The sequence below is a fragment of the Sturnira hondurensis genome, unplaced genomic scaffold, assembly GCF_014824575.4.
Source record: "Sturnira hondurensis isolate 20B ecotype Veracruz unplaced genomic scaffold, ASM1482457v3 Scaffold0013299, whole genome shotgun sequence".
NCBI classification, from domain to species: domain Eukaryota; kingdom Metazoa; phylum Chordata; class Mammalia; order Chiroptera; family Phyllostomidae; genus Sturnira; species Sturnira hondurensis.
In genome coordinates, this window is record NW_028085930.1 from 8,318,502 (window position 1) to 8,343,523 (window position 25,022).

A 25,022-nucleotide genomic window follows, 5' to 3' on the forward strand; every position below is an offset into this window, starting at 1 on the left:
TCCGTCTGACACACCTATGATGCAAATGTTGGATCTCTGTAAAGTTGTCTCAGAGACTGCTTACGCTCTTCTCATTTTTTTGGATTCTTTTTTTTTTCCTGTTGTTCTGAGCAGTTGTTTTTTGCTTATGTTCCAAATCATTGATTTGATTCTTGGCTTCATCCACTCTCCTGTTGTTTCCCTGTAAATTGTTCTTTATTTCAATTAGTGTATCCTTCATTTCTGCCTGGATCTTTATGCTGTTGAGGTCCTCACTAAGTTCCTTGAGCATCAGTATAACCAGTGTTTTGAACTCTGCTTCTGAGAGATTGCTTATTTCCATATTGTTCAGTTGTTTTGCTGGAGTTTTGATCTGTTCCTTCATTTGGGCCATGTTTGCCTCCTCATTTTGGTGGCCTCTCTGTGTTTTCTCCTATGTATTAGGTAGAGCTACTATGACTCCCTGTCTTGGTAGCGTGGCCTAGCATAGTAGGTGTCCTGTAGGGCCCAGTGGCACAGCCTCCCCTGTCACGCAAACTGGGTACTCAAGGTGTGCCCTTAATGTTGGCTGTGTACACCCTCTTCTAGTAGTTGGGCGTTGACTGCTCTTGGCAGGCCAGTGGGAGGGATTTACCCAGGCCAGTCAGTTGCAAGGACTGATTGTGACCACTGACCACCAACCTCCCCCCTCCATGGAGAATCAGCTGTGTGGGGCCAGGGTGGTGGTGCTCTGACGTGGTCTATAGCTGTCCGCTGGGTGTGCAGGTTCTGGGGTTTCTTGGGTGGTGTAGGCCAAGGTCAGCTCCCACATGCATTCTGCCTGGGGCCACCCTGCCTGGGCTATAAAGCAGTCTGAGATGGCTGCTATTTGTGCCAGGCCTGGGGCCACTCAGCAAGAGGTATAAGGGCTTGTGGCTCACTGAAGCTAGCTGTTGCTTGTTTGATAATAGCTTAATTTTTTATTGTATTTTTTTCCATTGCCAGTTACATGATGTGATTTTGGTAAGTGTGATTATAAGAAGTATGTTAGATTTCTACTACTTTATAGTTATGTCTTTACACGATAGTCTGTTGGCCACCCCAGCTATTCCCCCAGTTCCCCTATTTCCATCAACTTTGCCACATTGATATTCTGTGCCTAGTTCGGTCTGGGTCTGAAAAGAAAACCAGTAGAAATTAAAATGGAATCTCATGTACCCAAAATGATGTGGAAAATCTCTGGTGCTTTTCTTGTTATCATTTCATTGGCCATAATTTAGCACAAAATAATCAAATAACTTTGATAACTAAGAGTTACTCCTTACTAGTCAAATACAGTTTTATGCTGTTAATTTGTTTTTTTTAAGAGCTCTGTATTTTATCATGATTAATTATTGTTTCCACATTCATTCTCTTTTGGCATTGCATTGGTCAGAACACGTTATTGGTCAGAAGACGTTAAAAGAATCCTGGTTCTGTGTAGCAATTTTTTCCAGCATTTTATTATGAAATTTTCAAACCTATACGAAAAGTTGAAACTCACAGTGAGCATCTGTAGACTTGTCACACAGATTCCATGATTTATAATTTCCTACCAATTCATCTTTTTAAAATGTATTTCGAAGTAAGGTGTAGACATTAGTACACCTCCCCTAAAACCCAGCATGCGCATCGTTAAACTGGGGCGCAGTGTCATGTTCGGAAGCACATGGATCTTAAGGGGAGCGCTCCGTGGGTTTAACAAGTACCCCCTGCGACGTAAACTGCTCTGCAGGTGCAGAACGAAAGCATCGCAGCAGAGTTCCACCCCTGCTCCTCCACCGACAGTCCCTGCCTCCTCCCTCCCTTCTAGCCGTTAAAAAATATTTTCCTCACGATGATGAGCGTTTTTAAAAGTATTTTAAACATCTCTTCTGATAATTACTTCCCAAATGGTCTTTGTTATTGTCATCACCATTTGCATTCATTGTATCTTTTATTTAGGAGGATAAATTTAATTGACGTGAGTAAACCTCTCAAGTAAGAGCATGGAATCCACTGTTAGCTGTGCACAACCTCACTTGGTAATTCCCAAAGGACTTTTATCACAGAGCCAGCGTCATATTTTACACAGTGGTATCAGAGTGTCACATTTCAGACAGCGCGTTCCGAGGAAATGTGGTGACTTAGCTGACTGTACAGTTGAAGTTGCATGATGATTAGCAGATTGAGTTTCCCCGGATGCATCTGCTCTCTTGATTTGCCATTCACACCTGTTCTCGCTGTTCAGTGCAATAGACCTTGGCTTGAAGGTGCTTTGTTCCACGTCCAGGGTGGGGAAGAGGGGAAGGGAACAGAATGTGTTGCTTTTATCACATGCCTTCATGAACTGATGAGGGGGGAGGAGGCCATTATTATTGCCAGAACCAAGTGGGAAACAGCAGGTGGCTGGGATAGAGCAGTAAAACTGTGTTTCCTTGGGAAACGTTACTGGTACCTTCTGACTGCTGAGGCTTTCCCTCATGTGTTATGTTGGCCAACTGACTACCCAGTTCCCACTCATAATATTCTAATTGAATTACGGTTGGTGATTTAAGTCACCTGGATCTCGGCTCTGCCATTTTCTTCTTTGTTTTGAGTTATACTGTTAGTTTGCCCCGTAAAGACTGCTTCTTGAAAAATTGCTATTTAACTTTCACATAGATTTTTCAACTTAATAGTTTATTGTATTCTAGATTATATTTTCCATATATGTTTCTTCTGACTTGGTTTTTGACTCATTTTGCTTCTCAGCTTTAGGGAGATTGGTGCATTTGGTACTTACTGAATTTGATGGTAAAATATTTCACTGGAGTTTTGGCCCCAATGAAGAATTGAAATAATTGAGGGGTGTGCAAGAAAGTGGTCAGTTTTAGGGCTACATATTTTAGAGTCACTGGTACTGCTTAAAGGTGAAGTTTTTGTGTTGTATGACTACTGTGGAAAAAAGGGAGTACAGAGGGTTATAAAGACCTGCGAAGGCCTGAGATCTGAGTCTTTGGAAATTGAACTTGGAGAATGGGAAAAGAGGGGTTAGAAAAGGAGAGAGAAGCAGCCATTTCCGTTACATTAGACTGCAACAAAGAGAGAGTTACAAGGAAAGGACTTGGAGGGAGCTCTGTAATACAGTCAAAAAGCCAGGCAGCATGAAGACCTAGTGCAGCTTTGAGCATGCTCGTGCAGGGCCTCTGGGGGGACGTGGTTGATGCACTCGTCTTCCCTGAGGGCCTTTTGAAAGTGTGTATCATGAGCCTTTATGAGGCCATATCTAAGGAAATAACTAAGAACAAACTCAGAGATTTAGTTTTAAGGCTGTTGAGATCGTCTTAATTTATAATAGTGGAAAATTAGAGGCAAACTGCAGGTTTAGCAGTAGGAGTGAAATTGGACAAATAAGTTACTATGCAAGTATAAAACTGATATTGTGGAAATAAATTTTCTGATACGAAATATAAAAATAGGTTTAAGAGCATGTTTCTGTTTTGGCAATTACAGTAAGGGCTTCTAAAACTCTCCTCCAGAACAAACAATGAATACACTGGCAAAAACTACCAACACCAACTTTTTCAGAAGTCTGTAAAGTAACCACAGTTCTGCATCAATCCAGAGTGTTATTTAAGGAAAATAGCTGGTTCTCAGAACAGCAAGTCATGTGGTCCTAAATTTTATCCCCTCTGCAGTAGCTTTTGAAAACTAACAGTCCCACAACTACAGTTGGCATAAGAACAAGCAGTTTAGTAGCTACTCAAGGGGTTATAAGTCCTTGGAAGTCCCCGAAAGTCCCATTTCCAAGGAATTGTCACTATTTGACCTTTCCAACAGCTGGCTGAAAACCTCCATTTTCCAGGTATATCTTTTTTGATCTGACCTGTGCCTTGTTTTTTGAGAAAAACTCCATCCACGGGACATTTGTTGAAATTATCAAATGTCCTGCTAATTATCAAATAATCTGCTAATTATCAGTGCTCTTCATTTAACATTGTATCTGCGTGAGGTGGCGTTACCAGTTGTCGCTAACAAGAGGCTCACAAAAAAATCTAAAGGGAAGAACGAGGGGATGAAATGCATGGGCGCCTTTGAAAATATTGATGTATTATTCATGGTTGTCTGTAAGGCCACTTGCACATGCAGAGTTGTGCACGTGCCTGAGAAAGAACCGAGAAGACCCTGAATCCTCACCTGCGGTTATCTTGAGACTCTATGCAAGCAGGAAGTGAGGGGTAAGGCAGAGTTGTGAACGCCATTGTTCAAGTCGTGCCACAGCACAGACACAGAGACTCCACAAAGGAACACTCAGTTCAAGGTGCGTTTTTTGAGAAAAACTCCATCCACGGGACATTTGTTTTCAAAGGTTCATTCATTCTTTTTATGGCCAAATTCTTTTTATGGCCAAAAAGTTGTCCAGTCAGTAGCTGACAACTAAGCTGTCTGAACAAAGACTTCAGAGGCCACACATTAGAAAGAATACAGGCAATATATAGTACAGGGAAGTCACAAAATAAATTGCAACAGCATTGGCATTTTATTTCCAAAGTTGATACATGTTAATTAAAATGTCCAGTTTTGAACAAAAAATTTATAAGCAAAGCAAAAAGAAAAGTATGGCCTGTACACAGAAAAAAGGCAGTCAGTAGAAACTGTATCTCGTCATCCCAGACATTCGGTTTACTACATAAAGAATTTAAATTAGCTATTAAAATATGTTCAAAGAAGTAAAAGAAACCTTGTATTAGGAATTGAAAGTGTGAGAAAAATGTCTCACCAAATAGACAATATCCATGAGGAGACAGAAATGATAAAGGAAATCTGGAGTTGAAAAGTATAACCGAAATGAAAAATTCACTCAAGAGTCTTCATAGAAGATTTCTGCTGGCAGGAAAAATAACTAGAACTTCAAGATAGATTAGTTGACATTATCTAGTCAGAGGTACAAAGATTAAAAAAGAATTAGGAAAGATGAACACTGCCTCAAAGACCTCTGGAACACTATCAAGTGTACCAACATACATGTAATAGGGATCCCAAAAGGCAAAGAAAGAGAAAAAGGGACAGAAAGACTATTTGAAGAAATATGGCTTACAGCTCCCTAGGATTGATGGAAAATAGTAATCTGCATATCTGAGAAGCTCAGTGAAATCCATGTAGGATAAAAATCAAAGAGAAACACACCAGACACATGAAAAGCAAACCGTTGAAAGACAATCTTGAAAGCAACGAGAGAAAAGTGATTCATCATATATAAAAGATCTTCAATAAGGTTAACTGCTGACACTTCATCAGTACTGGTGGAAACTGGACATCAGTGGGATTGTATATTCCAAGTATTGAAAGAAAAAAACTGTCAACTTTTCTTTATCCAGAAAAAGAGAGAAAGAAATGAAGACATTCCAAGGTAAATAAAACAGCATTTATTGCTATCAGTTTTTTTCTAAAAGGAGTTTGTGCGGTAAGGACAGGACACAAGATAGCACCTTGAATCCACGTGAAGAAATAAACAGCACTGCTATAGGTATAACAAATTCAGTATAAATTATTTTTTGCAACTATTTTTACCTGCTGTCTAATTTAAAAGATGACCTATAGAGAAAAATTATAAGACTTCATGAGTTTATGTAAATATGTAATTTATATGCTAAAATAATACAGAGGAGGGAGCAGGGAACAGATATACTGGAAAGAGAAGGGGGTAGGGAAGAGGGGGGAGAGAGAATGAGAACAAATGAGAGAGACTGAGCATACTGGCATTTGTCTCTCCCATTACCTGTCCCTGGCTGTCTTTATTTGTCTGCCAAACTGGTGAGCCTTTGTAGGTACTGGTTTGAGAAATATATCCATACGAAGATTTATATATAAATGTTTATATATAAACATTATGTTTATATAGCATTATTCATAGTAGGTAAAAGTGGAAGCTACACAAATGTTCATCAGCTGATGAATAGATAAACAAAATGTGATATATCCATACAAAGGAATAATAATTTGGCCATAAAAAGAATGGATGAATCTTTGAAAACATTAGTCTAAATGAAAGAAGCCAGATATAAAAGGCCACATAATGGCCCTGACCAGTGTGGGTCAGTTGGTTGGACACCATCCTGCAAAGCAAAAGGTTGCAGGTTCAATTCCCCACCAGGGCACATGCCTGGATTGCACATTTGGCCCCTGCCTGGGCATGTGCAAGAGGCAACTGATCAATTTTTCTCTCACATCAATGTTACTTTCCCTTTCTTCCCCCTCCCTTCCCCCCTCTCTAAAAATAAATAAAATCTTAAAAAATAAAACCATAAAAGGCCACATAATGCATGATTATATTTATGTGAAATATTTTTTTATTTTATTTATTTATTTTTAGAGAGAGGGGAAGGGAAGGAGAGAGGGAGAGAAACATCAATGTGTGGTTGCCTCTCATGTGTCCCCCACCAGGGACCTGGCCTGCAACCCAGGCATGTGCCCTGACTGGGAATCGAACCAGCAACCCTTTGTTTCACAGGCCCGTGCTCAATCCACTGAGCTATACCAGCCAGGGCTATGTGAAATATTAAAAATAGGCAAATTCATAGAAAATTTGAGGGGGGGAGGGAGTGAATGCTAGTGGGTGTGAGGTGGCTTTCTTTTGGTGTTTCTTAGGAATGATGAAAATATTCTGGAATTAGATACTGATCTATGCAGAGTTCTGTTAATATACTAAAAATTACTGAATTACACACTTTGAAAGTTGTACTTTATGGTATGTGAATTGTATCTCAGCAAAGCTGATAATAAAAAGTAAACTAGAGAGACATAATTAATAAAAAATATAAAATGCAAATTTTGTATTTAAAAAGCAAATATGCAGAGTTAAAATGGTGCTCTCTGCATGTTATGTTATAATATTTAGAGAACACTATTGGAAAGGATGTATAACAAAATGTTAAGTGTTTTTCTCTGGGCGGTAGAATTGTAATTGTTTTTACTTTTCTATATTTTGTATTTCAGTTACTTTTGTATATTTCATATGTGCTAATTTGTATAGTAAAGTGAAATCAATTACAAAATATAGAGATTAATAAATTTGGTGATTAGGGGCTTGTGACCTTTTAGAGTTTGGCTCCTTAGAAGGGTGAGTCTGCAACCTCAGTGCCTGGTAATGAAGGAGGGAGTTGGTAGTAATGGAAGCAACCCTGTGTGAGTCAGATGTTCACAACTTTGGCAGTGAATATAAGGAAGGAGGACAGCTTGAGAGGTCAGCATGTCTGTGGCAGAGACTGAATATTACCATGATATTTAGCATTTATGAATGTTTGATAGCTTGAGTTTCACTATGTCCCAGTTAGGTAACTGGGTAGTCCTTGTTTTGTAGATGAGTAAACAGATACACAAAGGAGGTTAAGTGGCTTGACCAAGATCATATAGTAGGTAGGCAGTGGTGGACTCAGCTCTTCGCTCCCTTGCTTCCATGCCAGTGGTTTCGCTGCTGTGCCAGGCTGCATCTGAGGGCTCAGAGTCACGAAGGGAATGTGAGGAGGGTGTAAAGTACTGCAGGAGTGGAGGGAGAACTGGATCAGGACCACGAGTATGGGAGCTCCAGTTGGAGAGGAGGAGGGACAGCCTTCCTGTGATGGGAGAGACGTGTGTGAAGATGGGGGATGGAAAATACCAGAAGAAAAGGCAATTTTGTGGCAATGCTGTTAAGGGGGGTTTTGTTTTTGTTATGAGGTCAAGGAGATGTAATGGACCTCAAAGTAGTAATTTTTTTGTTAATCTCATGTGGATGTTTATTTTAAACAGCAATAATAATACTCCTGTGGCCTTTCAGAAGTGCAATCTTACTTTCCTTTTGTGCAGATCTATTCTTACGTATAGCCGAATTGGAGGACGCGTCAAGACCCTCACATTCTGCCAGGGTTCTCACTACTTGGCCGTAGCATCTGACAACGGCGCTGTGCAGCTTCTTGGAATTGAGGCTTCTAAGCTGCCCAAGTCTCCTAAAATCCATCCTCTACAAAGCAGGTATCTGTCTTTTGGGTTTTTTGAACTGCATTTAGTGTTCTAGGTAATTTAATCCTCCCTCTCCAATGTAGTTTGAATCAATTTAGAGCTTATTGCATTGCACTTCTTTTTTTTAAGCATGTGAAACAAGCTGTGTTTCCAACTCAAATCTACCACATGCAGTTAGTTTTAGAAAACTATGTCTGCATGTTTTATTTTCTGCCAGTTTGTCAAAAGATCAGAACAACAACTTTGAACTTGGGGCTCATCCCAGTCTGGAATGTGTCTGAATAATCTAATTATCAGTTACAGTTTCTGTCTCAAGTAAAAGCAGAACTCTGGCTGACTGATTTAGAGAATATGAATGTTCTTCATTAAAGAAAACTCAGATGTTTTCAGCAGTTTGTCACTTGGCATTAAAACCCCTGAAGTTTGTGGGAACATGGGGTGTACTTTCTCCAGATGATTAGCTTATCATTTAAAAACAAAATACTGGCTAATTTTACTTGAAAATCTCTTTCATCGCTTACTTACGCAGTTGCCTACAGATTAAACACTAACAAGGCAGGACATTTAAAGATAAAGCAGAATGATTTTTCAGCTGACCAGTATGCTGCTACACACAGGATTCCAAAGACAAATAACACGTTCTGCTCTCTAAGGAACTACAGTCTAGTGGGAGAAAGACCAGTGAACAGATGATTTCAGTGCAGTGTGATAATGCGCCCTGTCACAGGGAGGCGGAGACAGCTTTTCGGGAATAGGAAAGAAGGCCTGGAGGAGATGAGACCAGACGTAAGCTAGCAGCAAAGTCAGGCATGGCAGGCAGAGGCCATAGACCCCATGGGAGGAAAGCAGAATGAGCAGATGCGTATAGTTAAGTGGATGATAAGTCAAGGCCATTGGCATAACTGAGGCAGAAAGAGATGTTTGTTGGATCACCAAGGTTTTCATTGTTTGTTTGTATGTTTACTTGTTTTGCCTTTTCAATTAAAAATGTGTTATTTTTGACCCATTCACTGAAGAGACTTGGGCAGCTTTTATCCGGGACATATTGTATACGGCCTTTAACTAAAAGCATTATCTGCCAGTTTTCTTTAAAATTGTTTCAGCCGAGGGTGGCAATGTACAGCAGTATACAGCGGGCTATGTATTGAGTTCCATGTAAATTAATAAAGAGCTATTGGCAAAACATGTTGGGTGCTGGCAGGACACGCACACGGACACGCTCATCTGTGCCTGGGTGCCAGTCACTCCGCAGGCGCATGCTGGCCACCTTGGTCGGGAGGCCATGCCAGCAGGTGTGGGTGGCACCTGCCCGCCGAGGCATGTGCCCCACAACCAGGGTTCCTTTTCTGTTTCCCTCATCCAGTCCGGTCGGCTGTGGTCGTGTCTCTCAGTGACCAGAGTTGGTGACACCATTTCACACTGTATTTGGCATTCGGACTTTCATCATTGCTTTAGGGGGATATAGTTCATAGTAGAATATGAATGTGAGAATTCTCATGAATATGAATATTAGAATATTGTGGATATAATTATCTAAGATGGATCAGCAAACTAAGCTTTCAGTATGGCCCATAAACTAAGGATTTTCAAAGGTTGTTAAAAAGAATAAAGAACATGTAATTGAGATGTATGTGACTTGCAAAGCCTAAAATATTTACTGTCTGACTCTTTACAGAAAATATTTGCTGACTCTTGATCTAAGAGATAAAACTAAATTAGTGTTTGCAGAGATAAAACTAAATCAGTGTGTGCAAAAGCATGGTATGTATTGATAAAGGAGGCTGGCCAGTAAGTCTGATATTCTTTTTCGTTTAATAATGCCTGAGCTTAAAAACAGTTATATCCATATAACAGACTAATACATAAAAAGGAATAAAAAGGAATCATTGTTATTTTGTTACTTTTATTACCAGTAATAAAAAGGAGTAAACTATTGACTCAAGCAACAACATCAATGAACCTTAAAATCCTTTTTGTTTTAATGCAAGAAGTCAGACCTAAAATGCTATATATTTTATATTTCCAGTTATATGGAATTCTGGAAAACATAAACTTATAGAGGAAAGTAGATCAGCAAGTCACCACAGGCTGGGGTGGGGCCGATTCCAAAGGGGCCGCACAGGATGATTTGGGGGGTGAGGCTGTTCCCTGCGGTTCTGTGGTAGAGGGTAAATGTCTATTCGCGTTTCCTACTAAAATTTTTCTGTTTGCATAGGATAGGTACAGATTCACAGAAAGTGAATCTCACTATATCTAAATTTAGAAAATCAGTAGTACTGGTTTTACCTCAAAGAATAATATAAATATCCATGATTCCATACTGATATAACTAAGTAAATAAACAAATAAGTTAACGTAGCAGTGACACCTCCTTACAGAAGAATTCTAACCTATAGGTGTAGAAGGCGTGAGAGAAATTGTCACCACTGGCATTTCTCTTGAACGTGGAGTAGTTATAAATGGGAGGACAGCAAGTTGCAGTGGAGAATCCAGGCAGACAGCACCTTGCACAAACGGTTAAGGTTAGCATCACCAGTAGTACATACTAATTAACATCGGTACTCCCTCATATGTGCCCCGAGAAGGGCATGTCACTTCTGTGGTCTCCTTCCCCGTAGGCATAAACTCAGTCTATTTGTGAGAACGTGGGAGGCAGACCCACGCTGAGGGACATTCTGTAGCATAACCCACTAGTCGTCTTCTACAAGGCCGTGAAATAAAGTGAAGGACTGAGGAGCTGTCAGACTGGAGTGGACTGAGCAGACATGACAACTAAATCCCACATGGTATTTTGGTTTGGATCCTGGCACCACTAAAGGACACAAGTGGAAAGCTGAGGAAATCCTGATATCTGTTGTATTAGTGTTTTATCAACGTTCATTTCTTAGTTTTGATAAAAAGTCTGTGGTTTTGTAAGGTATTCCAACAGGGGAGCTGGGTGAAGGGTGTAGAGTTACTTGGCATACTATTTTGCATCTGTTCCGTAAGTTTAAAATCATTTTTAAAAAGATTTTATTTATATTTTTTAGAGGGAGGAGAAAGGAAGGAGGAGGAGAGGGAGAGAAACATCAATGTGTGGTGCTTCTCCTGAGCCCCGCACTGGGGACCTGGCCCGTTCCCCAGGCATGTGCCCTCACTGGGAATCAAACCTGCAACCTTTGTTTTGCAGGTCCACGCTCAAACCAGTGAGCCATACCAGCCAGGGTTAAAATAATTTAAAAAATGCCTTCTCTATCATTGTGCTGTTGGACCACAGAGTTTTATTTCTTGACCATGACTAGATGATAAATTAATCTTAACGGAGACCAGTGGCATGTTTTCTGTGACTGGAACAGTGTGTGCCTTTCGTGTATTGTTTAGAATTCTGGACCAGAAGGAGGACGGCTGTGTTGTGGATATGCACCACTTCAACTCGGGAGCGCAGTCTGTCCTGGCCTACGCTACCGTGAATGGCTCTCTGGTTGGCTGGGACCTCAGGTCTTCAAGCAACGCGTGGACGTTGAAGCACGACCTGAAGTCGGGCCTCATAACCTCCTTCGCGGTGGACATCTACCAGTGCTGGCTCTGCATTGGTACGCTTATTCTCAAACCCTTGGCCAAGGTTTGAATGCCATTAATGTCTGGGATTGCCTCTTTGTGAAAGTTTTCTTCCTTTTTCTTCGTAACTATTATGTTATACTCATTCGCAATTTAGGTTTTATTCATTATAAGACAGATTTGGAAGAGTGAAATTAGTATCGCAATGCATAAAACAATTTCCTTTCTCTCTTTGTTCTTAAAAGAGCCTCTTTATGCTCATGGTAGTGATCAGTTTGCTGGCGTTCTCTCATTCTGTCAGGGAAGCAGCAGGCTCAGTTTAGGGATGAGTGTTTCCGTGTAGGCTGACTCGCTTTCCATCCCAGCGACCTCAGGCACTGCTCACCTCCTGAGTTTCAGTGTCCTCATCTTCAAACCGGCAGTCCTTCCAAGGGCTGCTGTGAGGGTTTAATAGGGTTTAATGAGGGAAAGCGTCTATCCCTGGGCCTAGGACAGGAGGTGAGCCAAATGGTGGTTTTCTTGTCTTGTTATTCCTTCCTTCCTCCTTTTCCTCAAAGGCTGGAGGTTTACCATGTGAACTTGCTTGCTTCTTTCCTCTGTTTTAGTTTTACAGTTGCTCCCCCACAGGGCTTTGAACCTGCTTCTTGAGAAGGTACATCTTATTTTTTTCCCCACTTGCCAGTCTTTTTCAGAAGAGTGCTTAAATTTGGTTTTTAGGTTCCCTAACTTGCACTTGTGATTGTGAAATATCTGCCTTTTATTTTTATAGAGCGTATACGGAAGGCACTGCTTTTTGCCTTTTGTGTGAATAAACTGCACAGGTATAAGGAGGTGTAATGCGAGGCCTAGAAGAGTGGATGTTACCACTTAGCATATTAGCAAAAGGCAGTGATGGTTCTCAGGCACCCTGACCAGCTGTGAGGAGGGCAGCCAATAGCACCTGTGGCTATCTGAGCCATTGTCCTAGAGTGGGCTGGGGTGACAAACAGAGGGACCCTACTGCCGCTTTTGTCTTTTCCCACCCCCAGTCTCTCCACTGGCACTGGAGGCCAACACAGGAACACGCTCTGGGCCTCTGTCAGGACTTGCTGCTGAGCAGTAGGGTGGACATCCTCTGGGGTGGGGGCATTCCTTCTGTGGGATTCGAGTTGTCATGGGCAGATGTGCAGGGACTCACTCCAGTTTCTGCTGTGATTGGACACCTGTACCTATACCCAGAGTGTGGTATAGAAAAGGGCCCGTGGAAATGATTGAATCTGGGGATAGCTGCCACTTCGGGGTTGGTAAAATGATCATTGAATGCCAGTAAAACATCTCTGATTATGTAGAGCTTCTGAACATTTTGAGCATCAAATTCCATTTATTTTCTCTAGATTTTGTGGGGTTTCTTTTTTTGTGGGTGCCTTTGGCAATATGTGACAGTGCCAGTAATTAATGAATTATTCATTTTCAATTTAACATTTGTTAGACACTTCTAGACACTTCTTTAGTAGTATTGGGATAAGTACTTTATCTCTTTGTTATTTAATAATTAAAGGTGCCACTTGAAACTGGGAGACACCTTTTTGAGAACCAAGTCTTTCAGCTTCTTACAGAGCTAATACTTTTTACTATTTGTATCAATGTAGCTTAATATGCTTTACCTATTAGATGGTAATTTTTTTTTGCCTTTTTTTCCCTTTAAGGTACAAGCAGTGGTACCATGGCATGTTGGGATATGAGGTTCCAGTTGCCAATTTCCAGTCACTGTCATCCTTCCAGGGCTCGAATCAGGCGCCTCTCAATGCACCCACTGTATCAGTCCTGGGTGATTGCAGGTAAATTCACCCCGGCTGGCTTTCAGCTGTTGGGAGATTTTCTTAGTGCATAATGCCCTATTGCCAAGAATCACGTCCTTATTAGCATTTGTACTTTACATATGAACAGAGTGTTTGATTTTGTTCTGTTTTGATTATGGAAGTTTCTGCCATTGATATGTCAGTTCATAGTTACTATGTCTCAAAGTGATCGAATCAGTCACCACATCACGTTCTGTTCCTGTCTGCCGCCCTTTCTTTCCCCTTCATTTGTTTCTCTCTCTTATATCCATATTTTTTTAAAGCTGCCACCGTCTTCCTATAAATCTTAGAGACCTTGATGCATCCTTGTCAGTTGCCATTTCTTTTTTATCTGTTTCTGTGTTGTTTCTGTCAAGCTTCCTTTCCTTTCCCTCCCCTCATTGTGCATTCAGATTTTCTTGTACAGATTCTTAGGCAAGTCTTTGAAACTCACTTTTATTATCTGCAAAATGTGGTTTAAAATATTTACCTAGCAGAGTTGTAAGACTTTGGGATAACACATATCAGGCACATAGCCTGGGGCAGAATTAGTGCTTGCTAAATATAGGTTGAGTTAGTCTTAGGTTTCCTCCATGGTCCTCACGAATCTAGGTCCCTCCTCACACACACAGTCCATCTCGGGAAGCGGCAGCTCTTTAATGCTAGGTGCTCAGAGGGCATCCTTATGTTCTGCGTGATTCTTCTTTCTTAACCCACTTCTGGTCCATCAGCAGTCGTCTATATCCTATCTTAAAATATGTTCAGAATCTGACCACTTTTTACTGTCTCCATCACTCTCTGCCTAGTCCAAACCACCATAATCTTTCATTCCTATTCATGTAGCATCCTTACCTCTTAAGACTGTTCTGTCTTCTGCTCAGAACTTTCCAGTGGCTTCTCATTCTAAGTAACAGGCAAACTCCTCCCTGTGGCCCAGAGGCTTTGAGATCTGCCCCTTTGAGACCTTGATAAAGTCAGGGTTCCAACAGGAAACAGATGGTATACCCAAGGAAGGATCGTTTGAGGAGGATTTGTTTTCAAAGGAACTATTTCAAAGGTGTGGGTGCCGGGCATCATAAAAGATCGTGCAGCAAAACAGGGCTAGTACCAGCAGATCAGCCAGCAGTAGAAAGGCCGGAGGGGTGGTGACTGGGATGTGGAACTTGAGTAGAGAAGCCCACTGTGGGACAAGCAGTGATTCTGCAATGAGGGGAAACTGACTTGACTTTCATCCATCCCTGGATCTCTCATTGGGGCCGCCATAGGACTATGTTAGTTTCACGTGACTTCTGTAGCAAATTCCCACACACTTGGTAGCCTAACACAAGTTTATTCTCTAACAGTACTGGATTTTTGGAGGCCAGAAGTTTGAAATAAGTTTGGCTGGACTGAAATCCAGGTGGTGGTAGGGCCACGTTCCCTGTGGAGGGTCTAGGGGAGGATCCATTCCTTTGCCCTTTCCTCCTCCTCAAGCTGTGAGCCAGGGCTCAGGACCCCCTCTGCCACCCTCTAAACTAGCACCATAGCATCGGGCTTCGTCGGCAGATCTCCTCTTGCTGCTCTCACATCCGCCTCCCTCTTGTGAGGACACTTTTGTTTGCATTCAGGGCTCACTTGGACCATCCAGGATAAACCCCTCTTTTCCATCTTAAGGTCCTTGGTCACATCTGGAAAGTCACATCCATAGGCTCTAGAGATGAGGACTTGGTTATTTGGGCAGGGGGCGGGGGGTCAGTTAGCTTACTACAGGCCAGAATCATCTAGAAGCTAGGAGCCTGTTGATGTGGTTCACGTGGGTCAGCCTTAGAGTGGCCAGTGCATGTGGCGGCACCGCTGCCCCCGTTCTGCTCACCTCCCCGCTCAGTCTGCCCCAGCGGGGCCGGCCTCCTGGCTCTTTCCTTGGATGAAAGGCATGTTTCTCCTTCACAGCCTTTGCATGTTTTTGGTTTGTTGTCCCCACTGGTATGTAAACGCCATGAAACAAAATTATTGGGAATTGTTTGCCTTTTTTTTTCTTCAGTGCCTAGGACAATGACTGTCTCCTAGTAAATGTAGGTGGTTCGATTAATATGAATGAAGCCTGGGGTATTGGGTATTGTCCCTCCCCATGTTCAAAACTAGGAATAACGTCTGTCTCTTTTAGGCCTGCAGCTTCCTTTTCTGTAATCTGCCTTCGCTCTTCCTTCCTCTTTCTGCCTTCATCTCCCACTCCTCCTTGTGAAGATGTGCTTCAGTCACACCAGCTACTACCCATGCTCCCCCAAAACATGTAGAGATTTTTGGTTTTTGCTTATTCTGTTCTTTCTGCTTGAAGTGCTCTACCTGTCTGCCCCCTGTGTCTGTCCAGCTTGACTCGTTCCTTCAGCCCTGGTGCAAACATCTCCATGAGGCAGCCTGGACCCTTACCCATTGGATGTGATCTTTTCCTTTCTTGAGTTCAGGTGGAGCTTTGTCGTTCTCCCTTTTGCTTTCGCTGTCTTATACCTTATATGTTTTCTCTACTTCTAGACTATAGATTCCTTGAGGGAAGACCATTTATGATTTCACTTTCCACTTAGACACCAGTAGAGACTTACTGGTGGGCTATGAAAAACATCTTTTTTTTTTTGCACTCCAGTGTAGTGCGACGGGGTCACATGTTATTTGAAAGTACCCGTGAGCATTTCTTGCAGGGTTGGAGAAAGTAGAAGTGGGTATAAGCTGACCTGGATTATCTGCCAAGATGTGAGTGCAGAGTTCTCACCTGAGCGTGGGCTCCGGCCTTTGTCCCCCGCAGCTGTTCAGGGCAACAACGAGGTGTCAATGTGGGACATGGAGACCGGCGACAGAAGATTCACCCTCTGGGCCAGCAGCGCACCGCCGCTTTCTGAGTTACAGGTTTGACTCATTTTTATTATAAAAGCCAGTAAAGTTTCTCACATCCCATCTCCCTTCAGACATTTACCAAACGTGATGTCTGCTGGGCTTTTTGGTTATGTTCTCAATAAGTATGAGGAGGCCATGGCTGCCGGGAGCTTGCTGTTTCCTTAGGCCGACCGGTGTCTGCTCGTGGCAGGTTTGGTTGCTAGTTCCATTGCATTCGTCATGTCTCGTTAGAGCCCCAGGCTGATGTTTAGATCATTAAAAAAAGGAATGTGATACTCTTGTATGCACTTTTGTTTTTACCGCATATTTTGGACCGTAAGATGCATCTAGGTTTTAGAGGAAGAAAGTAGGAAAAAAAATTTTTTGAAGCAAAAAATGTGGTAAAATAACAGAGTATTTCACCAATGTAAATGTAAACTCAACAGCAGCATTAACAACCATTATTCCTCCCAAATTTGGGGGCTGGGGGAGTGCATCTTATAGTCTGGAAAATATGGTAATTGTCATTTGCCAAGAAACGTAGGAACGATTTTTTTGTCTCCTCTTGTTGGGGTCCTCTTCATCCAAAGTAGAAACTTTTAGGAAGCTGAATAGTCTTTGCCTCTTTATTTGGAATACAAAGCAAATGCATTTTAAAGTCCCAAGGAAAGACATTTTAAAGTCCCAAGGAAAGACATTTTTAGGATATACATGATTAGTCTCTCCTTTCTTTTGTTAACTAGGTGCCTATAAAGCCACTGACAATTGGACCATGAATGGTCCGAAATGGCACCGTGGAATACACTGGTGCCTTTTATTTGACTCATTTCTTTCTTTGAAGCCTTCTCCTCACAGTGTTCATGGTATCTACTGTAGTCCTGCAGATGGGAACCCTATCCTGCTCACAGCCGGCTCAGACATGAAAATAAGGTATGGTGTCTGGTAAAGAACCCTTTGTGCGGCAATTAAAAGGAGGATGGTGAATGCGGGTGGATACTGCCATTGACACTGGTGGTACTGATTTTTCACATTAGCAATAATGTAATGTTTAAAGTCATCCAGTCTTGCCAGGACCGCTGTTAGTACTTCATTTGTGACTAATTTTATGCTGTTCTAGAAAAACCTCTTTTCCTAATGCGAAAGAAAATAAGCTGCACACTGGTAAATGGAAGCCAGTGATCACTGGTTCCTTCCCGTCCCCCTCAGAGAGTATCACCGTCTGTGTCCTGTCCCCCAGGTTCTGGGACTTGGTGTACCCAGAGAGGTCATACATTGTCGCGGGAAGCACTAGTTCTCCGTCTGTGTCCTACTACAGGAAAATCATCGAAGGCACCGAGGTCGTCCAGGTACACGTGGTCTTTTTTCTTGTGGTTCCACTTTTGCAGGCATGAACATGGCTTGGTTAAACTAAGGAGTGGTATTTCTTAAACTTGAAGAAATGTTTATTTTTTCTCTTGACTTCTTTGAATTTTTAAAAGTACAATAAACATCAAAAGTGCACATGTAAGTATAACGCTTGAAGTAAGCACTTTGTACCTTGCTCAGTCCCTAAAGGTGCTTCCTTGTAAAGTTATTTTGCTGAAACTCATCCAGCTAGTAAGCGGCCAAGCTGAGATTCACATCTGGCTCTCGGCACTCTAAAACTCATGTCCCTGAGTCAGACACACACTTTACATGAGGTAGCATATCTGAAAGTGCCTGGGTCTGAGTAAGTGCCAATCAGTACACGAGAGCACGCTTCCTCACAACAGATGATAATGAGCTTTAGAAATGCTAACCCTCCAATCTGTATTCATGTCCACATTCTGGTCATTTATACCTCTTAATACATGCTTTCGACAAAAGGTAATATGCACAGATTAGCCTGTTTCTAAGTTTCCCACATTTGTAAGTGGCTCGTCACAGAATCTAATGACTGGAGGCCTGGAGTGTCACATTGGACTCTTTGTATTCCTTTTGCTCAGTGTGTCTGTGAAAGAATGGCTACTTCACCAAGAGCTGTTAGCTCCAACAACATCCAGGATACCCCAAAAGCAAGAGTACTTACGAGAGGTAGAATGTCGTACAGGCTTTTAATGTCTGGCTTTCTCCTTGACTTTTAACCATGAACTAGGAAATTCAGAATAAGCGGAAGGTGGGACCGAGTGATGACACCCCACGGAGGGGCCCCGAGTCTCTGCCTGTGAGACATCACGACATCATCACAGACGTTGCCACGTTCCAGACAACCCAGGGCTTCATTGTAACTGCTTCCAGGGATGGGATCGTTAAGGTGTGGAAATGAGAACCCAGTGACTTGTATAATTTGTATAAACAGTAACTCAAGAGAAAAGGTATATTTAGAGAAAAAAAGTGAGAATTGATCCCTTGGCTTACTTTTCAAAATTGTCTCTATATTAATGTTTCACAGTAAAATAAATCCCACTCAAGGTAGTTAAAGAAGTTGCATTGACTAGTACACTTATGCATAACTCTGAGATTCAGCCAGATTTCTTGGACTGTTCATTGTATATATCACAGAGGTGAAGAATTTAAAATGCTAAGACTTACATCTCAGTTTACTTTGTATTGAGAAAAGATGGTTATAATCTATTATCTATGTTAACACATTTTTGCTATTAAAACGGTATTCAAAGCAGCCAATAAACTGCATTCGAGCATCTTGAGGGGTTCTGATTTGTTTCTGGTGGTGATTTTAACAGTAAACTTGGGCAGAGGAGTAAACCTGGCAGCATTTGTCTTGAAGAGAAGGACCCGGTGTCACAAAGAATCAGTGACAGCACTAGGCCTTCCCCTCCAGTCTCCGAACTGTCAGCATCGTGCTCTTCCTGGGCGTTTTATGGTCCGCCTTGTAAGTTACTCAGTCCCACAGAACTGACGTATCAGCGTCAGAGGGGCGCCTCCTCTTAGCCATCATTACTGTTTTCTTGTAGGCTCTGCTGTAAATTCTAAAACTTGGCCCAACAGCTTGCTTTTATCCAGTGTAGATTATTTATTAAATGCATGAGAAAGAAAAAAAATAAAAGCATTAAGCTGTTAACGTGCCAAACTGTATATTTTTAAAAGACTGGAGTTGGTCTTTCCCCATAAACTGTACCCTTCAAGGTTGTTGATTGTTGTTTGTGCACGAACCTGATTCTTCTCCACATTTAGTTGTCATCCACTTGCAGGAGGGTTTGTGGTATTCAAAATATTTTAGTTTGGAATTAGTTACATGAGTCTGTGAAACTAAAAAGTTGAGTAGGTGAGTCTGGGGAAAATACTACTGGTTTAAGAAATGATCCAAAAATTTGAATTGCTGTAATCTCTACCGTAGTAATGGGACATGACAGTTTTCAATGATTTGCACCCATCGGTGCACTTACTGTGCAGACAGGCAAACAACAAACCATCAGAAAGTCCTGTCATTCAGAAAGGTCAGCAAGGGGGAGGGGCCCAGGACGGCGGCCTAGGAGTGCCTCTGCGTCCTCTACACATGGAGCAGTTCTAGCTGAGGGCCAGCCATGCAGCTTCTTCACAACGAATGAGCAAGGGACCACTTGGAAAAAGTAGGAAAGATGGACAGAGCTATGGGAACCCTACCTTGATGGGGGGCCTGCATGAGCAGCAGGCTTGCCTGTCCTGGGAGACAGTGACAAGAACAGTGATTTAAAGGGCACCAAGACTGTATATGGGGGGAAAAAAACCAAAAAACATTTACTTACCCCAATATGCCTGCTGAACAGGGGTGGGACTTGGGAATTGGAGGTACCAGTGAGCGCCTTTGTTTACGTTCTCCCTCCGCCTAGATATGGGAGGGAGCTAGGTCCACGCACTCTAGCAGCCCTGTAATGCCTCCACAGCTTCCCTGGTCCCCTTGGCCAGCAACTGTGCAGCTGCTGCTCCCTAGGGCCTTGCACTTCAGAATGCCTGCTGCAGGGCATCTGTGCCGCCCTTGGAGGCCCGCACCGTCTCAGCTGGCACCCAGGGCACCTCACTCGCCTGCGCAGCTCCAGCCAGCCTGCTAAAATTGCCCAGCACACAGTGTACACAGAGGTTGCACCTACACAAGGCCACTCCTTCAAGATCAGGGGAGAGAGCTGTTTTTTCTAATTCACAGTACAAACACAAAGTTAAGTAAAATGAAACAACAAGAATATTATTTCAAAAGGAACAAGGAAAAACAGATAAAAACCCTCAAAGACTAGCACTTTGCATGATAAAGAATTTAAAGTTGCAATCATAAGGATGCTCATTGAATTTGGGAGAATACATCAAGTTAGGGAGAACTTCAAAAAAGAGTTAGAATGTATAATAACCAGCCTGCAAACCAAAGGGTCTCCAGTTTGATTTCTAGTCAGGGCACATGCCTGGGTTGCAGGCCAGGTCCCCAGTAGGGAGTGCACAGCTCCCTCCCCCCTCACTAAAAGTAAATAAAAAATCTTTAATAGAACGAATCGGATCGGAAGACTGTACTAGCTGAAATGAAAACTACACTAGAGGAAATCAAAAGCAGATAACAGTTAAACAGATCAGTGACTTGAAGGACACAATAGTGGAAATCACCCAATCAAAACAGCCAAAGAAAAAATAATTTTAAAAAATGAGGATAGTTGAAGGGACATTTGGGATAACATTAAGCATTTTCACATTTGTATTATAAGTGCCCCAGAAAGAGAGGAGAGGGGGCAGAAAGCTTATTTGAGGAAATAACAACGGAAAACTTTCCTCACCTGGGGAAGGAAACAGACTCCCAGGTGCAGAGTGCTCAGCGAGTTCCGAACAAAATGAACCCAGAGAACCACATCAAGCATCGTCCCATACAATGGGAATCCCGTAAGGGGAGGGTGTCAGACTTGTCTTCACCAGGGGCCACATCAGCCTCATGGGTGCCTTCAAAGGGCCGAATGCCATTGCAGGACTGTATAAACATAACTACTCATTAACTAGGGGTGAGAAGCTCAGCACTGCTGCTGGGTAGAAACAAGGTGCTGGGCTGGGTGGAGGGCCGGATTTGGCCCGCAGGCCCTGTGTTTGCCGCCTGTGCCATAAGGCTCTCAGCTGATTTCCCAGAAACCATAGGCCAGAAAGGAGTGGCCTGACATACAGACATTTCAAGTGCTGAAAGGAAGGAAACGACAACCTAGAATACTCGACCTGGGAGGTTATTGTTCAGGATTGAAGAAGAGAGCATTTGCAAGACAGCAAAACTAAAGGAGTTCCATGCTGGCTCTATAAGAAATATTAAAGTTTTTTTTTTTAAGCAGAAAAATAAAGGTTGTAACTAGAAATGAAGAAATTGCACTGACGATTAGTTAAAGGGTCATTATGAAAGTTGAAAGACAAAAGTGGGATAATCAACTCTAACTACAAATGTAGTTAGGGGATGCAAAACAAAAAGATACAAACTACGACTACAAAAACCGGGCTGGCGGGGAGTCAAAATGTGTGTTTAGAGTGAATTCAAACATAAGTGCCCATCAGCTTGAAACACACCACTACGGATATAGATTGATGTATATCAATGAACCTCATGTTACCATGAACCTCATGGTAACAACAAACCAAAAACCTACAAGAGATCTATACAGAAAGAGAAGAAAATAAAGAGAAGGGGACCCAAACACAACACTAAAAAACCCTAGCAAACCACAGGGAAAGAAACCAAGACAAGAAGAAACAGAGAACTACAAAAACCAACAAAGACAATGAACAAAATGGCTATAAGTAAATATCAATAATTAAGTGTAAACGGACTAACTGCCCCAATCAAAAGACATGGGGTAGCTGAATGGACAATAAAATAAGACCCATTTATATGCTGCCGACAAGAGACTAATTTCAGATTGAAAGGCACACAGACTGAAAATGAAGGGTTGGCAAAAGATATTCTACGCAAATAGAAATGAAAAGAGGGCTGGGATAGTGAAAATACCAATGACATTTTCCACAGCAGTATTACAAATAATCTAATACTTGCAGCAGATAAAATAGACTTTAAAACACACTGTAAAAGAGCAAGAAGGGTATCATATAATGATAAAAGGGTCAACCCCTTTTATCATTATAAAGGGAAGAGGATATAACATGTATATATAGATTCAATATAGGAGCACCTAAATACAATAAATATTACCAACCATAAAGGTCATTGATTCAATGCAAATTGACAGGAACATAATATAATAGTAGGGGACTTTAATACCCCACTCACATCAATGGATCATTCAGACAGAAAATCAACAAAAAAGTGACCTTAAATGACACATTAGATCAGATGGACTTAATAGCTATTTATAGAACATTTCATCTCCAAACTGCTGAATACAAGTGGACATGGAACATTTTCCAGGATAGACCATATTAGGCCACAAATTAAGTCTCAATAAACTCATGAAGACAAATCAACTATATTTTATGACCACAACATACTGAAGTAGAAATCAATTATAAGAAAAAACATACAAAATGCTATTAAACCAATGGATCAAAGAAGAAATAGAAAAAATATTGAGACAAAAATGGAAATAAAACTTTCTAAAATCTGGGATTCAGCAAAAGTAGTTATAAGAAGGAAACTTACACCAGTACAGGCCTACCTTATACAACAATGGAAATCCCAAATAAACAATCTAACTTTACAACTAAAGGAACCAGAAAAAGAACAAAGCCCAATGTAGGTGAAAAATAACAATAAAAAATAGAGTGGAAATAAATAAATAAGAGACTTAAAAAACAAGATCAATGAAACTAAGAGCTGGTTCTTTGAAAAGAAAAAATTAACAAACCTTTAGCCACAGTTATCAAGAAAGTAACAGAGCCCAAATAAATAAAATCAGAAATGAAAGAAGTTACAACTGATGCCACAGAAACACAAAGGATCTTAAAAGAACACTGTGCCAACAAATTGGACAATCTAGAAGAAATGGACAAACTCCTAGAAAAATAACAACCTTCTGAGACTGGACAAGGGAAAAAGTAGAAAATTTGAACACACTATTAGCAGTGAAATTATATTAGTAACAAAATTGAATCAGTAACAAAATCAAATCTGAACAGACTGTATTAGTAAGGGAATTGAACCAACAAAAGTTTAGGACCAGGTAGCTTCATAGGTAAATTCTATTGAACACGAATAGAAAAAAATTAAAACCTATATTTTTCAAGCTATGCTGAAAAATTCAAGAGGAAGGAACACTTCCGGACTGTTTCTGTGAAGCCAGCATTACCCTGATACCAAACCAGATGAAGATAGATGTGAGAGAGAGAAAAGAAAGAAATTACAAGCCAATATCCCTGATGGACACAGATGTAAAAATTCGAAAACACTAGCACACGGGCCATGGCTGGGTGGCTCAGTTGGTTGGAACGTCGTCCTGGGCACCAGAACATTGCTGGTTTTGATGCCCCACGAGAGCACACACACCCTGATCCCTGGTCAGGGCCCATAACGGAGGCAACTGGTTGATGTTTCTCTCTCACGTTGATATCTGTCTCCCCTTTCCTATGTAAAATCAACAAACATATCCTTGGACAAGGATTAAAAAAACATTAGCAAACTGAATTGAATACATTAAAAGGATCATACACCGTGATCAAGTGGGATTTATTCTAGGGATTCAAGGATGGCTCTACATTCTAAACCAGTAAACATGGTACACATCAACAAAACCAAGAACAAAATGAAAGATAAAAACTATATGATCATCTCAAGAGATAAAAAGTATTTGGCAAAATTTGATATCCACTCATAACAAAAAGTCTTAACCGAGTGGCTATAGAGGGAACATACCTGCACATAAATATGCAGGGTACAAAATTAATATTCTGAGATCTGTGCATTTCTGTACACTAGAAACAAGCTCTCAGAAAGAGAGACTAAGAAAACATCAAATTTGATGCAATTTGATACAATTGCATCAAAAAGAATGAAACACCTAGGAATAAATTTAACTGAGGAACTAAAAGACCTGTACTCTGAAAAATTATGACATTGATGAAAGAAATCGAAGACAGTGCAAATGGGAGGATATATTATGTTGATGGATTGGAAGGGCTGGTACTGTAAAAAGGCCCATACTACCCAAAGCAGTCTACAGATTCAGTGCAATCCCAATGGAAATGCCCATGACATTTCCCTCAGAATTATAACAAATAATCCTAAAATTTATATGAAACCACAAAAGACTCTGAATTGCCAAGGCAATCTTGAGAAAGAAAAATGATGTTGGAGGTATCATGCCCCCTGATTTCAAACTATCCTACTACAAGCTTTATTCATAAAAACAGCCTGGTATTGGCACAAAAAGGCACATAGGTCAATGGAACAGAATAGAGCCCAGAAATAGGAACGTGCATACGTGATCAATTAATCTATGACAAGGGAGGCAAGAATATACTATAGGGAAATGACAGTCTCTTCAATAAATGGTGTAAGGAAAACTGTATACATACATGCAAAACAGCAGCCCAGCAACGAAAGAATCTGGACCATTGAATTTCTACATGATATGCAGATATCAACTCAAAATGGATGAGACTTAAATGTAAGACCTGAACCCAAATACTAGAAGAAAACAGGCAGTGAACTCATCGACATCGGTCTTGGCAACGTGTTGGGGGATATGTCTCCGTGCACAAGAGCAACAAAAGCATAAACAGACGAGACGACATCAAACAAGGGCTTGTATGTCGTTAGGGTGCATTGCCTTTGTGTCCCTGTACAGTCCACTAAGGCCATACTCAGTTTATAGCTACTGAGTCAGATTTAGAGTCTGCAGAGTTTGGGGGAATTTTTTTTTTTTTTTTTGAGAACTAAACTGTTATGCTGAGAATGGGCTGCAAGCCTGAAGCCATTGGGTAATGCAGGACCGATAGCGTGGGAAACGC

At 41.4% G+C, this 25,022-nt stretch overlaps 1 protein-coding gene across 8 annotated transcripts in view; it reads left to right on the forward strand.

Moving 5' to 3' along the window:
• PIK3R4 (phosphoinositide-3-kinase regulatory subunit 4) overlaps positions 1–18,820 on the forward strand; it is a 68,675-nt gene extending 49,855 nt beyond the window's left edge. For 7 of the 8 annotated variants that reach the window (XM_037061309.1, XM_037061306.1, XM_037061300.1 and 4 more), the window contains 7 exons: positions 7,804–7,968; positions 11,317–11,528; positions 13,179–13,310; positions 16,087–16,187; positions 16,996–17,084; positions 17,392–17,500; positions 18,268–18,820. In XM_037061309.1, the coding sequence (XP_036917204.1) occupies positions 7,804–7,968; positions 11,317–11,528; positions 13,179–13,310; positions 16,087–16,187; positions 16,996–17,084; positions 17,392–17,500; positions 18,268–18,438 (979 nt within the window). In that variant the 3' untranslated portion in view covers positions 18,439–18,820. The remainder of the gene's footprint in view (positions 1–7,803; positions 7,969–11,316; positions 11,529–13,178; positions 13,311–16,086; positions 16,188–16,995; positions 17,085–17,391; positions 17,501–18,267) is intronic. The other variant, XM_037061308.1, reaches the window with a different exon arrangement.
• Positions 18,821–25,022: the final 6,202 nt, after the last annotated feature.